The 14,849-nt window shown below is 46.2% G+C and overlaps 1 protein-coding gene across 3 annotated transcripts in view; it reads left to right on the forward strand.

The window, feature by feature from the left end:
• Positions 1-541: 541 nt before the first annotated feature.
• Positions 542-14,849, forward strand: part of Fanci (FA complementation group I) — a 49,828-nt gene continuing 35,520 nt past the window's right edge. For 2 of the 3 annotated variants that reach the window (XM_038313544.1, XM_038313545.1), the window contains exons 1-10: positions 542-623; positions 4,783-4,885; positions 6,353-6,425; positions 7,985-8,115; positions 8,467-8,623; positions 8,698-8,755; positions 10,477-10,518; positions 11,666-11,789; positions 12,905-12,990; positions 13,914-14,040. In XM_038313544.1, coding sequence (XP_038169472.1) covers positions 4,802-4,885; positions 6,353-6,425; positions 7,985-8,115; positions 8,467-8,623; positions 8,698-8,755; positions 10,477-10,518; positions 11,666-11,789; positions 12,905-12,990; positions 13,914-14,040 — 882 coding nt within the window. In that variant the 5' untranslated portion in view covers positions 542-623; positions 4,783-4,801. Of the gene's footprint in view, positions 624-4,782; positions 4,886-5,034; positions 5,136-6,352; positions 6,426-7,984; positions 8,116-8,466; positions 8,624-8,697; positions 8,756-10,476; positions 10,519-11,665; positions 11,790-12,904; positions 12,991-13,913; positions 14,041-14,849 lie in introns of those variants that run through there. The other variant, XM_038313546.1, reaches the window with a different exon arrangement.

A 14,849-nucleotide genomic window follows, 5' to 3' on the forward strand; every position in this document is an offset into this window, starting at 1 on the left:
CAACCTCTACCACTCTAAGTACCTTCATATGCTTAACTAGCCAGGAGCTTGTTAACTCTGGGCACTTTCCACAAGCTGCACCCTCAATCTAAAGTAGAACCTCGGTCCACCGCTCCATCGATCTTGACTCTACAGTCAGATATTTATTAACAAATATGTATTGAACATTCGGTGCAGGTGCTTCTGGGAAAGTACCAGCTCAACGTTGAGGTTACGTAAGGGAGCATACATGCTTCATCTCCCCACGGACAACGTGAAATATGAGCGCTCCCTCTGCCTTTCAGGTGCTTCAAATGCAAAGACCTGCATAAATCCGTCTATTGATTCAGTCCCTTCCGCACTGGCTTCAACTACTTGTTGAGCTCAATTAAAGCTTGGCTAGGTCAGACCATAACGCGCATGTTCACTCTGGGGTCCCCAAAGCGAGTAAGTGGGTCGAGCCTCCCTTGCCAACTTTGCAACCACAAACTTCGCAACGCCTCCCCCCCCCCATCAGCTAGAATGGTACGCCCCACCGAGCAAGGGAGTCGGAAATGAACCACGGGGGCGGGACCTCTTGCTCCGGACGACGGAAGTGCTACTGCGCGGAGTTGAGCGGGAATTTGGAAGGAGGCTGCGGTGAGGTTAGGATGACTCCCCAGGGTTTGCGCACACAGGACGGGAGGAAGTGGGCTCGGGAGGACAGGCGGGTCTCCCTGCGACTTGGCGTCCCCCATGCCTAGTGCCTGCGCTGGGGTCGGGTGCCTCTGTTTTGGCGGGTTTTTCTGCGGCGCGCCTCGCTTAGTCCTCTCTATTGGTCCTGCCCTTCTGGGATGTCCCCGAGTCCTGGTGTCACCCGTGGAGCCCAGTGCCAGGGGAAGACAGGCCAGTGGCACTGCGTAGGATATCAGGCTGCTCAGGAGGTGCCCTCGTGAGTGGAGCTCCAGAAGCTAATAACCCGCACCAGGTGTTTTGTTTTTTTTCCATTTATATAGTGTTTACAAACCAAACAATCTTCACTAGATGTTTAGTATATTTTCGGCACTGTGTTTAAAAGTTGGGACAGAAAAATATGCACTGGATGCCTCGTTTTATAGTTTCTGTTTCTTTTTCCCTTTCGTTCTGTTTTTGAGCAAGGGTCTTATGTAGCCTAATTGGCTACAACTGTGTGTAGCTGAGGATGATCTTAAGCTTCTGATTTTGTCTCCACCTCCTGAGTGCTTGGATTACAGGCATGCATTACCATGCCAGGTTCACACAGTTTTGGGGTGGCGTTGACATCAAACCCAAGGCTTCATGCCTGTTAGGCAAGCCCTCTACCGACTGAGTGACATCCTTTAGCCCCCATCAGATATTCGTTAGGTCCTTAATATAAGCTTGTTAGCGTGCTCAAGATGACAATGATGAGCAAAACTGGATACAGTCGTGGAATTGTAGACCAGTGGGAGACCTAGCCATTAATTTAAAATGTAGTATTAAAAGTTGGTAACATCGTGGAAGGAATTTTGCTGGTGCTTCCAGAGGACGTAGTGGAGAGCATTTAACCCCTAACCCTGGCGTCTAAGAATGTGGGTTGATCTGAGGTCTGAAGGTTTTGTAGAAATTGAACCTTAGAGAGCAAGGATGGAAGGGTGGGTCTTTATTTTGTTTCAGATGAGAAATCCTATTTCTAAGGGCCAATAAGAGGAAGACCTTGGGGCTTTGAAGGCCAGAAAACAATTCATTGTTCTTAGAATGGAGTGATAAAATAGGAAAGCAGTTAGCTTTATATCCCTGTTTATGACTCAAATTTCCATTACCTACAAACAGCCCTTTCTTGTCACCCAGTTTAAATTCTGTTATATGTTTTTCTGGTTTTGGTGGTGGATAAGTGCATAAAAACATATTTGATAGAGACAGTGTAAAATCCATTGTGAAGATCCAGTGCTTCAGAGTGGCTGGTCTAACTATATGGATGTTCACGGTCATGTATAGACTTTGGGTCTGGTTAATTTCATTGTGTGATTTTTTTTCTTATTTACTAGCTCTTTATAATACACTTTTAATGTTTGTGTGTGTGTGAGACAGAATCTCATTTTATGTGGCCCTAGCTGTCCTGGAACTCAATCTGTAGACCAGACTGACCTCGAACTCACAGGGATCCTCCTGCTTCTGCCTCCCAAGTGCTGGAATTAAAGGCGTGTGCCACTACCACCCGCTGGAAAACCACTTTTGAAATAAGCATAGACCTGGAAGGTTGGAAAGAAAATGCATGATTTATTTTTTGCTTTTAAAAATATCTCTTTTATTGCTGTGTTGAGGGGGACAGGTTGAAATATCTTGGAATGGCCCAGTGAGAGATGTTGGTGGCTGTGGTGGTCAGAACAGAGGTGGAGAGCTACTGACAGATTGAGAGATGTTGGGGAGACATTGGTGGGACTTGGTAGCGGATACGGAGCGTGAAAACTGAGTTCCTCGGAGTTTGCCCAGGCTTGTGGGTTGAGCGGCTGAGTGGACGCAGCTGCTGTATATGAGGATGGGAAGTAGGAGGGAGCGGAGAAGCTGGTGGGTTCCTCTTGTGTGCAGTATGCCTCCGTTCATCTCTCCATCGCAGAGTTCACTCTACACAGGCCTTCTGCCTCTTACCACTAAAAGAGCCTCTAGGTCGCCTCTGGTCGCTCTCCCTGTCCCTTCCCACTTTGATTTGCACAACAGTTTGATGTTGGTGGCTTTTGAAGACCGTTCCCAGTCTCCTCAGATTCTGTCACTCGGGGACTTTTGGTAGTTGTCGTTCCTTAACTGACGCTCGAGGTCTTGTTTCTTCTCAGCTTCCCTGTCTAACCTTACCGTTCTACTTGGTCTCCCTCTCAGCCGATCTACTCACATTCCCAAGTACATGCTCAGGCATGCCTGCCTTTGTTTACGGTCCCCTCCTTCCCAATATTGTAGACCATCTGGTTGTCTCGGCTACTTGAATTTAGTCTCTTAAGCTGGGCAGTGGTGGCGCATACCCTTAATCCCAGCACTTGGGAGGCAGAGGCAGGCGGATCTCTGTGAGTTCGAGGCCAGCCTGGTCTACAACGGGAGTTCCAGAAAGGCAGAGGTTACACAGAGAAACCTTGTCTCGAAAAACCAAAAAGAGAAAAGTAGTCTCTTAATGACCAGATCAGACTTTTCTTCTAAAAATACTTTTTTTTATTTTTTATTTTTTTTTGGTTTTTCGAGACAGGGTTTCTCTGCAGCTTTTTTAGAGCCTGTCCTGGAACTAGCTCTTGTAGACCAGGCTGGCCTCGAACTCACAGAGATCCGCCTGCCTCTGCCTCCCGAGTGCTGGGATTAAAGGTGTGCGCCACCACCGCCCGGCTCTTTTTTTTTTATTTTTTAAAAATATTTATTATTTATGTATACGGCATTCCTTCCATGTATGCCTGCAGGCCAGAAAAGGGCACCAGACCCCATTACAGATGGTTGTGAACCACCATATGGTTGCTGGGAATTGAACTCAGGACCTTTGGAAGAGCAGGCAATGCTCTTAACCTCTGAGCCATCTCCCCAGCCCCTAAAAATACTTTTAATGTCACTAGCTTCTCACTTGCTTTGTTCTTTGGTATGTTGAGATGGTCGCTTGTAGCTTGGGCTGGCCTCAGACTCACTATGTAACTGAGAGCTGGTATTGAATTCCTAATCCCGCCTCGCCCTCTCCTGGTTTGAGCTAACCAGCTAGTGTGTGTGATCTCCACACACACCCCTGACCTGCTCTCCTTCTCCTTTTTTATGGCATGGGAATTGAACCTAGGGCCTTGTCATGCTAGTCACGCACTGTACCATTCAGCCACATCTTCTGCCTTACTTTTTTTTTAAAATTATGTATACAGTGTTCTGTCTGCATGTATGCTTGCACACCAGAAGGCAGCACCAGATCTCATTATAGACGGTTGTGAGCCACCATGTGGTTGCTGGGAATTGAACTCAGGACCTCTGGAAGAGCAGCCAGTGCTCTTAACCTATGCGCCATCTCTCCAGCCCTACTTGTTTTTTTTTTTTTTTTATATACCATTGAATTGGCACTTATTAAGGTGATGTGGGAGAGTCTTCTGTTTGAGTTGATTTCATTGGCTAATAAAGAAACTGCCTGGCCCATTTGATAGACCGCCCCTTAGGTGGGTGGAGTAGACAGAACAGGAAGAGGAAGTGAGGTAGAAGGATCAGTAAGATGCTATGCCTCTCCTAAGTTAGACAGACCTCCGTGCCTCTCCTGAGAGAGATGCCAGACGCAATGAAGCTCCAGCCCAAGATGGATGTATGCTAGAAACTTCCCGGTAAGGCACCACTTTGTGGTGCTACACAGATTATTAGATATGGGTTAATCAAGATGTGAGTAAGAGGCAGAAAATAATGGGCCAGGCAGTATTTAAAAGAATACAATTTGTGTGTTGTTATTTCGGGGTATAAGCTAGCCGTGCGGGAGCCGGGCGGCGGGAAGCCAGCCCGCAGCTCCACACTACATTAAGGGTTATTTAATGTTAGTTTATTCATTTGTTGAACAGTGTCTTATATGTTTATATAGTCCTATATGTTTATGATATGTCTGATACATAGCTAAGGGCTGTTTTGGTTTTAAACATGATGGATAGATGGTGCAAATGTATGCAGATGCTATGAACCACGTGCAGAACCACGCAGGAAATCCGTACGACTTGATTAGGATAAGCATCATCTTACACGAGGTTTCCATCTGCTGAGCACTACTGTGTTGTCTGTAACTGGTATGAATTACTTCTAGAAGCTTCCAGCCGTGACCTTTTTTCTTTTTTCTCCTTACAGTTCTCTGCTATGAGCAACAATGGACCTGAAAATTTTATCCCTAGCAACAGATAAAACAACAGATAAACTGCAGGAGTTTCTTCAAACCCTGAAAACCGACGACGTGAGTACTGCTCAAAGCAAGGGCCACGCTTGGCAAACCCGAGGGATGTGTGAGAAGGAAAGAGCAGCAACCGCAGAGCCGCAGGGATACACTGAGGCTTACCCTCCGACCAGCGTCCGTAGGAGATGACGGCTTTCTTGGTGGACGTAGATAGACACTGAGCTGGACGCTGTAATCCTGCTACTGGGGAAACCCGCAAGACTGCGAGTTCATGACTGAGCAGAAAGTAGGAAGAGGGCTGAGGTGCCAGGTCAGTGGTAGAAGACTCCCTGGGCACGCACAAGGTCCTGGGTTCAGTCCCCAACACTACCAAACCCCAAACAAACAAACAGGGAAAGAAAATAAGTGCTGAGAGTTAAAAGGACACCCGAAAGCCATTTGTATTGTCTTAAATTTGAGAACCTTAGATTGCCTTTGCAGCTGAGCAAAGTCAGTATACTTTTTTATCTTTAATTTTTTTTTTGTCCTATGCGTGAGTATTTTGCCTGCCTGCATGTATGTGCACTGTGTGCATGCCTGGTGCCCGGGGAAGTCAGGAAGTCTTTGTTGATGGATGGACGTCTCTTAAATCATGCCATGGTACCTAGTGCTAGTGAAAGAGTTAAGAAATATTTGTAGAATGAATTTTGGGATTTTAAAGGTCTCACTTACTGTGTAATACGGATAGACCTTGAGCTCCTGCTTCAACCTCCCAAATACTGGTACTTGCAGACATGACCTATTACCATATCTGGCTCTAAATTTTTTGTTTGTTTGTTTTTCGAGACAGGGTTTCCCTGTAGTTTCTAGAGCCTGTCCTGGAACTAGCTCTTGTAGACCAGGCTGGCCCCGAACTCAGAGATCCGCCTGCCTCTGCCTCCCGAGTGCTGGGATTAAAGGCATGCACCACCACCGCCCGGCTCTTTTGAATAACTTTAAAAACAAAACAAAACAGGGTCTCTAGCCCAAGCTGATGTTGAACGCGTGTGTAGCCAAGGATAACTTTGCACTTCTGATCCTCCTGCGCCCATCTCAAGAGCACGGGGCTTGTAGGTATGTGTCACCAAACCCAGATTTTGGAGTGTAAGATTTTGAACCCACAATCTTGTGCATATTGGGCAAGTGCTTTACCAACTGCGCTACATCCCCAGCCCTAGCCTTTATTTATTTTAGAAGTTTTGCTCTGCGGCTCTTGCTGGCCTTGCAGCTGCTGTGTATCCCAGGCTGGCCTAGAACTCATGAATGTCCTTCTGCTTCAACCTGAAGTGCTGGGATTTCATGTCTGCGTGGCTATGCCTGGCTATCTCAGTCTTGGTGGTCCAGGATTCTATCAAGATCTTGCCGCTCTGTCACAATAAACAGGGAGAGCGTGTGTATTTTAGTCAGACCGGAACCTGGCAGCGCCTGCTTTCCTTCTGCGCACTGCGGTCGTGTAGGTGGGAGATCAGTTGCTGGAGACTCGCAATTGTTTTCTCTCTTCGGTTGCAGCTGACCCAGCTCCTTCAGAGCCAAGCAGTGAAAGGAAGAGCTGTTGGAGCATTCCTGAGAGCCGTCTTCAAAGGTGACGTGCGTCCCTCTCAGGGAACCCCTTGGTCGACAGGTTTACTTTGGGTGTCATTGCTGTTTTTATGACTGTCTGAAAGCCCACTGGTACATCCTTTCCGTTAGGGGGATTCTCCAGAATCAGCTCAAGCGGAGCGCTCCTTGGTGCGATCCTGGGATGCTTTACTGAAGGGAGTCGGAAGGGCCCTGAGATGATATTGCTGGCCGGGGGGGCCTGTAAAGAGTGTGCGCCACTGTGGTTTACACAGTCTTAGGATCGTGGAGATGAGACTGAGATGTGTCTAGCAGCCCCGAGGGGCCAGGGAGCTCTGGGTTTGAGTGCAGTGGAACATCTTCCACACCTCTACAGAGCCTTAATTCCCGGTGTAGTGTGTTTGTTTCCCTTTCTCGAACAAGGGCTCTATGTTCAGATTGTGACTCAGAGCAGTTTCATAAATAGTGGTAGAATTCTCAAAAAAACTATTCATTTATTTATTCCGAGATAGTATCTTACTATGTAGCTCCAACTAGTCTGGAACTTGTTATGTAGACCAGGCTGGCCTTGAGCTCGCAAAGATCCACCAGCCTCTTCTGTGTGCTGGGATGGAAAGTGTGCGCCAGCATGCCCAGCCTCAAATTCCTAATCCTGCCTCGGTCCCCAAGTACTGGAATTACAGTGTATGCCACTATACCATACCGGGTTTTGCTGTAGCTCTCACAATTAGGTCTTTGATTGATCTGAACTGACTTTTGTGTATGTTGTGAGGTGGAGATCTGACTTTACCCCCACCCCCGTCTGGCACCTTTATAAAAATTGCTTGCCTGGCCGGGCGGTGGTGGCGCACGCCTTTAATCCCAGCACTCGGAGGCAGAGGCAGGCGGATCTCTGTGAGTTCGAGGCCAGCCTGGTCTACAAGAGCTAGTTCCAGGACAGGCTCTAAAAAAGCTGCAGAGAAACCCTGTCTCGAAAAGCCAAAACCAAAAAAAAAAAAAAAAAAAAAAAAAAAAATTGCTTGCCTGGAATTATTCTTCTTTGTTTGAAGTTTTGAGACAAAGTCTCATTTAGCCCAGGCTGGCCTGAGACGGCTGTAGTCCAGGATGACCCTGGACTCCAGTCCTCTTGCCGGCATGACGGAACGCTCGGCCGCGTCAGGATTGCTTTCTTACAGCGGTGCTCCTCTGGCCGAGTCTTCGCCTCTTTTAATTGAACTGTAATTGATCTGGCTACTTTTGTCAGTATTGTTGTATCTTGCTTATGGAAGAGATGAGTTTTACTGTCCCTGTTACTTTGTTGACATAGCCGATGATAATATCCTGGCATAGCTCATTGAACTTGGATAAGTAAAGCCCTCTTCCCAAATTGTTGCACCGTGTCGTAAAATAAATTCTTGGAGCAGAAGGTGACACTTTATTCCTTTTGCTTTGGCTAACCTGACTACTTCAAAGCCCCTCGGGATTGCTGTCGAAAACGCCATTGTTCTATTTCAGTACTGCGTTACAGGCCTGTGTGATTTTCCTATTCATCCTTGGGCTCTGTTTCTTCTTCCTTTGTTCTCTATGCCTGTCCAAAACACCAAGGCTCCCCCTGCTCTGAGGAAGATGGAGCTCTTAGGAGATCCAAGGTGTATTCTTGCTGTATCCAGCTGATCGAATCGGGAGAGCTGCAGCAAGAAGTGGCGTCTGAGATCATAGGATTGCTCATGCTGGAGGTAAGACGGAAGGGGCAGCGCTCGGTGCCAGACTTCTAGTCGGGGAGAAGACCTGTGGCTTGACACGTGGGCCAGGAAGGGACGAACCCTTAGACGCTGCTTCCCTTCTGGTACCAGGATGCAAATCTCCTGTAGGTCCTGAGAGCATTAAGAGGTTGGTGGAGGACTCTAACTTTTGAGTTCTTTACTGTTATGAATACGGAGCAGCACAGCATGATTCTGCGAATCCCTGATAATGCCTGTTAGGGGAGGCTGCGTCTGTTCAGTGTTTCTGCCACAGACTTATTTCACAGAAAGGTCTGACATCGGATTCCTGCTTCAAGATTTGCTTTGTCCCTGGACTCCTTTCAGGTTCACCATCTTCCAGGACCGTTGCTTGTTGAATTAGCCAGTGAGTTTGTCGGTGCCATCAAAGAGGACAGGCTAGTGAATGGGAAGTCTCTGGAGTTACTACCCGTCATCCTTACTGCCTTGGCCACCAAAAAGGAAGTGCTGACTTGCGGGAAAGGTAATTTTCTTCCGGCTCTAGTGACCTTTTCGTATTATGCGATCTATCAGTCTCCATCAATTTTGTGTCTTTAGGTGATTTGAATGGAGAGGAGTATAAGCGGCAGCTGATTGACAGCCTGTGCTCCGTCAGGTGAGTTTCCGGAAGAAGTGTAGGAGTGCTTGTGCACTCATGTGCATGACGCTGCCAAAGCCTGGGAATGCTTCCCCAGACAGCGGGCTTTCTCATTCCCTAAAGCTCCCAGTTCTGTCCACCATGTTTGCTTGCTGACTGCCATGCTTAGCTCAAAAAGCCTGGCTTTTTCTCTTCTCTTCCTCTATATCTTTCAAACCAAATAATAATTTATTATTTCCACTATAATTTAATATTACTTCCAATCCAAATAATAATAGTAACAATATAATAAGAGTCTTATATGCTTTATAATATATGTAAACTTATATATAATTTCACATAGATATTACATGCCACTATATGATATATTAATATAATTATAGTAATTATGGTAATAATTTGTTTTTTAATATTATTTCCAAACCAAGTAATAATATTTTATCATAGCGCCATTTGGTTTGCAGTAAGTTTAAGATAGAGATGATTTAGTCTACTAAAACCACACACATGTTTTCAGTTTGTTTGGGTCTTTGTTTTAACACAGCTAGCTGCATAATACTCTGTTATTTAGAGAGAGGAGGGGCTAGTTCATTTGTGTGTTTTTTTTTTCCCCTTTGGTTTTTGTTTTGTTTTATTTTGTTTTTTGTTTTTCGAGACAGGTTTCTCTGTGTAATAGTCCCAGCTGTCCTGGAGATAGCTCCATAGCCCAGGCTGGCCTTGAACTCACAGACAAAGATCCACCTGCCTCTGCCTCCTGAGGACTGGGATAAAGGCATGTGCCACCACCACCCGGCTTTTTCTTTGTTTTTAAAACACTTTGATTTTTTTGTTTTTGTTTTGTTTTGTTTTTGAGACAAGGTCTCACTGTGTAGATCAGGCTAGCTTCAAATTTGTGGCAGTCTTTCTGTCTCAGTCTCCCAAGTGCTGGGATTACAGGTCTTACACCATCAGGCCTAACTAATTCATTTATTTTATTAACGGCAGGCTCTCAATATATAGCCCTCAAACTCATGGTCCTCCTGCCTTAGCCTCTAGAGTACTGCTGGCATTATAGGTCTGTGGCAACAGCCATGCTTCAAATATTTTTCTCTGTTTAAAACAAAGGTTGCAGTAGCCTGTTTATAGACCTAAGTGACATTCCGTAAGTATTGCACGAGACAGTTTCAGGTAGTAGACAGATTTGTGAGTGTGTGACTTGGATGCTGTTAAGCTGTTTATAAAGTGTTCTTGCCTCCCATGCCTTTGCCGTATTTGGCATTACCAGAGTGGCCGGTTTGTTTCTGATGCTCGGGAATAAACTTCATCATCTGCTTTGATGTTCTGGTCTGATCCGTTATAAAGACTAATAATTGGTCCTCTGGCTGAAGTCTGTGGGACCTGGTGGGAGGACAGAAACCAAACAGGCCCACATGTCACAGTCCTCTTTATTCATTTTTTTGTTTTTAAAAAGCCAGGGTCTCATGTAGCCCTCAAGCTTGACGTAGGGGTATATGTGTGGGGGGTGGGTGTGGGGGTGGGGGTGACCTTGAACTTCAGGTCTTTCGCGCTGCCTCTGAAGTGCCAAGATTCCAGGGCCACCATATCCAGCTATTGTGTTACATTGTATCTGTTTTGTCTCGCTTCCCCATACTGAAAATCAAACTCGAATGCCCTTTTCCTCCTTCATTAGCTTTATAAAATTACATGTAAAGGAGTTAAGGTGGAATAAATTCATGCTCTTCCTCATTGTCTTTAACCAGATGGGCTCAACGATATGTGATCCAACTCACGTCGATGTTCAAGTAAGCATTGTTTGTTTGTTTGGTTTTTGTCTTTATGTCAAGCTTTGTCAGCATACCCACAAGAAGCCGAAACACATTGGGCCCAAACTCCACTTTTCCTGGTAACGGCAGTAGTACCTCTCTCTTCTGTTGTGGAATTCTCTCCCTTCCCTCTGTTTTGGCTCAGTTTGTTAAATATATAACTGATTTTCTTTTTGAGATGTTAGGTAAATTTATTGATTCCCTTAAAAGATTATTCATAAGCGGAACGTCAAGGAAGGAAGACTTGTTTTATTCTTTCTTTATGTGTGCATGTGCGTGCATGTGTGTGCAAGTACGTGCATGTGTGTGCAAGTGCCTGCCGAGGCCAAAAGTGGGAGCCAGATCCTCTGAAGCTGGAGTTACAGGTGGTTTTGAGCTGCTCGTTGTGGGTGTTGGGAACCAAACTTCAGTTCCCTGGAGGAGCAGCGATTGTTCTTCACCATTGAGTCGACTTTTCAGCCCCTTATTTTATTTGTTCGTTTATTTTTATTTGTTTGTATGTACATGTGGTGTGCGTGTGTGTGTGTATCTTTGCTACTCTGAAGGTCCTTTGTTGTGAGTGTGGGTGTGGGGGGCCAGAGATTGATGTTGGTCATCCTCCTTGATCATTGTCTACCTGAGCAATGGAGACATAGTCTCTCACTTGTCCCAAAGCTTGTTGATTCGGCTAACTCGGTAGCTTTTCCAGAGATCCTGTCTTGGATGAAATAATAGGGAACAGGTTCTGGGGTCCGAGCCCTGTTCCTCACTCTTACATACTTACCCTGCTGAGCTTTACCCCAGTCCCTAAATTTTATCCCTTAAAAAATGTTGGAGAGGGGCTGGAGAGATGGCTCAGCGGTTAAGAGCATTGCCTGCTCTTCCAAAGTTCCTGAGTTCAATTCCCGGCAACCACATGGTGGCTCACAACCATCTGTAATGAGGTCTGGTGCCCTCTTCTGGCCTGCAGGAATACACGCAGACAGAACAAATAAATGAACGAAGGAACAAACGAACGAATGAATAAATAAATAAATTTTTTTAGAAATGTTGTAGAGAATTTTGATTATTGTAAAGCCCTGCCATTTAGTTTCTAAAAGCAAAGCAGTTTAGGCTCTGGCTAGACTTTAAAACCTCTGCTCCACAGGGACGTCCATCTGACGACAGAAGAGATGGATCTCGTGGTGGCGAAAGTGTTGGCAATGTTTCCAAAGTTGAATCTTCAAGAAATACCGCCGTTGGTCTATCAGCTTCTGGTTCTCTCCTCCAAGGTACAGTGCAAACAGTTGTTTCTCCTGAATGCTGTGGCTTAAGCAGCTATCCTAGTTCAGCCTTTGCAGATTGTTGGTTTCCATACTAAGACATACATGTTTTCATTTCATCTGTGGTGATTTGATCATGCTTTTCAGCCAAGGGGAAATTTTGTGTGTATGTGTGAAAGTAAAAGAAATAGATGTCGCCGGGCGGTGGTGGCGCACGCCTTTAATCCCAGCACTTGGGAGGCAGAGGCAGGCGGATCTCTGTGAGTTCGGACCAGCCTGGTCTACAAGAGCTAGCTCCAGGACAGGCTCTAAAGCTGCAGAGAAACCCCTGTCTCAAAAAACCAAAAAAAAAAAAAAAAAAAAAAAAAAAAAAGAAATAGATGTCAGAACGTGTGCAAACTAGAAACACAGAAACTCCTGAAGAGATGTAAGCAAACGTCTGCTCAAACCAGATAGGGGACCAAGAACAGATCCTCGGAAGGATACCACCGAAGCCCACCAGGGTGGAGCAGCAACCTTTATTGGGGTTGCTCTCAGGGGTGTGGATGAGAGTTACTCGAAGAAGCAGAAATGACTCAAAGGCTGCATTACCAAAGGCCCGCCCCAGCATGGGTGACAGCTCACAAAGACTGGAACCCTGGAGGTTACCGCACACTTGATAAGGTGGCACAGCAGGTTGGAAAGTCTCCCACAGGCAGCTCAGCTGGTCCGACAGTGTCTCTCACCAGTCCTGCTGCTTATTTGTGCTTGAGGAGGCTGGGTCCTAGTGTATCTCTTCAGCTTCAGGGACTTCCTGAAGCCTTTACCCATCATTAGTACCTAAGCTTAAGGCGCTTCCCTGAAGAATGAAATGTTTTATCAAGGGGGACGTCACGACACAACAACCAGCATTACAATTAGGGTTGGGTGCCCGAGGCACATACCCGACAACCACACTGTTTCCCCGACATTGCGAAGTATTTCAAACTCTGTTGTAACTTGAAAGTGTTCTGTATGTTATTAGCGTGACACTGGGTTGTCACGGTAATAAATTTATACTTAATTTATACTAGATAACCCTTGGTTATTTTACCTTCAGTTAGGTGAACGTTCTTTCATAATAATGGTTATTATTCTCCTTTTAGGGAAGCAGAAGGCGTGTTTTGCATGGCATCATAGCCTTCTTCAATGAGCTAGACAGACAGCACAGTGAGGAGCAGAGCGGGGACGAGTGAGTAACACGGTTTAGAAGTGCAGCGCGTTTTCACAAGCTCACCCTCCCGCCGTGCGCTTTGCTCGTTAGTGTGGTTGCTAGCACTGCGTTCACCCCCTCCTTCCCCTCTGTATAGAACTGTAGCCCTCCTCCAGCTGCTAGGAGAATAATTCAGTCTCTTCTACTCCTATTCACACCCTCCCAGGAGAGTGCCAATAGCTGTCTTGTAAGGTGCAGGTTTGACATCTATGTTAGCAAACACCTAGTTGCCTGCTCTGTGGGGTAGCACTGGCCTTGGAACCATAGTGATGGACCAGTCGGAGGAGACTCCTGCTGTGGAAGAGCTTAAGTTTTGGTGAGGAGAGAATCTTAGAGTTCGTCATGCGGGAAGATAAATCAAAAGGACGACGTGTCAGGGACAGCACAGCTTCTTTCAACTGGGTCTAGGAAAATAACTCTGGGGAGGTTCTGCTTAACCAGAGCCTGACTGATAAGAACCACTGTATGTTGATGAGGAGAGCTTTTTCCGGTAGGGAATAATGCAAAGACAGAGTACAGTGTGGCTCTTAGAAAATTGATTTTTTTTTAATGTTTATTTTATGTGTTTATGTGTGTGCCTGAGTGTATGTATGCATATGCACTGTGTGCATGCAGTACCTGCAGAGGCCAGAGAGGGCGTCAGAGCCCCCTGAACTGGAGTTACAGACGGTTGTGAGCTGCTGGGAACTGAACCCAGGTCCCCTGCAAGAGCAGCCAGTGACCTTAACCATTGAGCCATCTCTCCAGTCCAGGATATTTTCTTTTTAAAACAAGTGCACAGAGTGCTTATTCTGTGTTGTGTTTGTACATTGTAAAACTTGCAAACTTCCGCTTCCATGGTTCTGCACCTTCAGCGGATGCTTGTGGGTCCCAGCATTAGACCTTGTTTTTGGATCTTCTAGGCTGTCGGAGCTGGTGGCCGCCCCAGCAGACGAGCTCTATCATGTGGAAGGCACCATCATTCTACACATCGTGTTTGCTATCAAGCTGGACTGTGAATTAGGCAGAGAACTCCTGAAACACGTAAAGGTAGCGCCTGGCTCTTAAGGTGTTTTCAGGTCTCCACGAGACATGGTGTTTGTACTCAAGCCTCTTTCATGTCAGTCACAGCCAAGGGTCTAGAGGGTCTTTTTGGCTTTGAAAGCACAAGATATAGGCTATTTCCCAACCCTCAAGCCAAAGAGCTTTTTATTTATTTATTTTTTAATTTTTAATTTTTTATTTATTTATTTATTTTTTTGGTTTTTCAAGACAGGGTTTCTCTGCAGCTTTTTTAGAGCCTGTCCTGGAACTAGCTCTTGTAGACCAGGCTGGCCTCGAACTCACAGAGATCCGCCTGCCTCTGCCTCCCGAGTGTTGGGATTAAAGGCGTGCGCCACCACCGCCCGGCTCACTTATTTTTTTTTAATATTTATTTCTTTATTATGTGTACAGCATTCCCTCCATGTGTGCCCGCAAGCCAGAAGCGGGCGCCGGGTCTCATAGATAGCTGTGAGCCACCATGTGGTTGCTGGGAATTGAACTCAGGACCTCTGGAAGAGCAGTCAGTGCTCTTAACCACTGAGCCATCTCTCCAGCCCAAGAGCTCCTTTTAGGAACCTTCCTTACCCAGGTCAGAACCTGAGCTGCTATTCTGGTGCCCCGGGCTTCCTCACGCTCTCTCTAAAGCCTTCCTCTCTGCCATATGACTTCCTGCTGTTTGTCCTCCAGGTGTCAGACATCTGTGCCTTTTGCGCCCCCCCCCCTTTGTGGTTTTTTTAGTGGGGGGTTCTCTTTGTAGCCCTGGCTGTCCTAGAACTCGCTTTCTGGACCAGGCTGGCCTTGAACTCAGAACTCAG

The sequence above is a fragment of the Arvicola amphibius genome, chromosome 12, assembly GCF_903992535.2.
Source record: "Arvicola amphibius chromosome 12, mArvAmp1.2, whole genome shotgun sequence".
NCBI lineage: Eukaryota > Metazoa > Chordata > Mammalia > Rodentia > Cricetidae > Arvicola > Arvicola amphibius.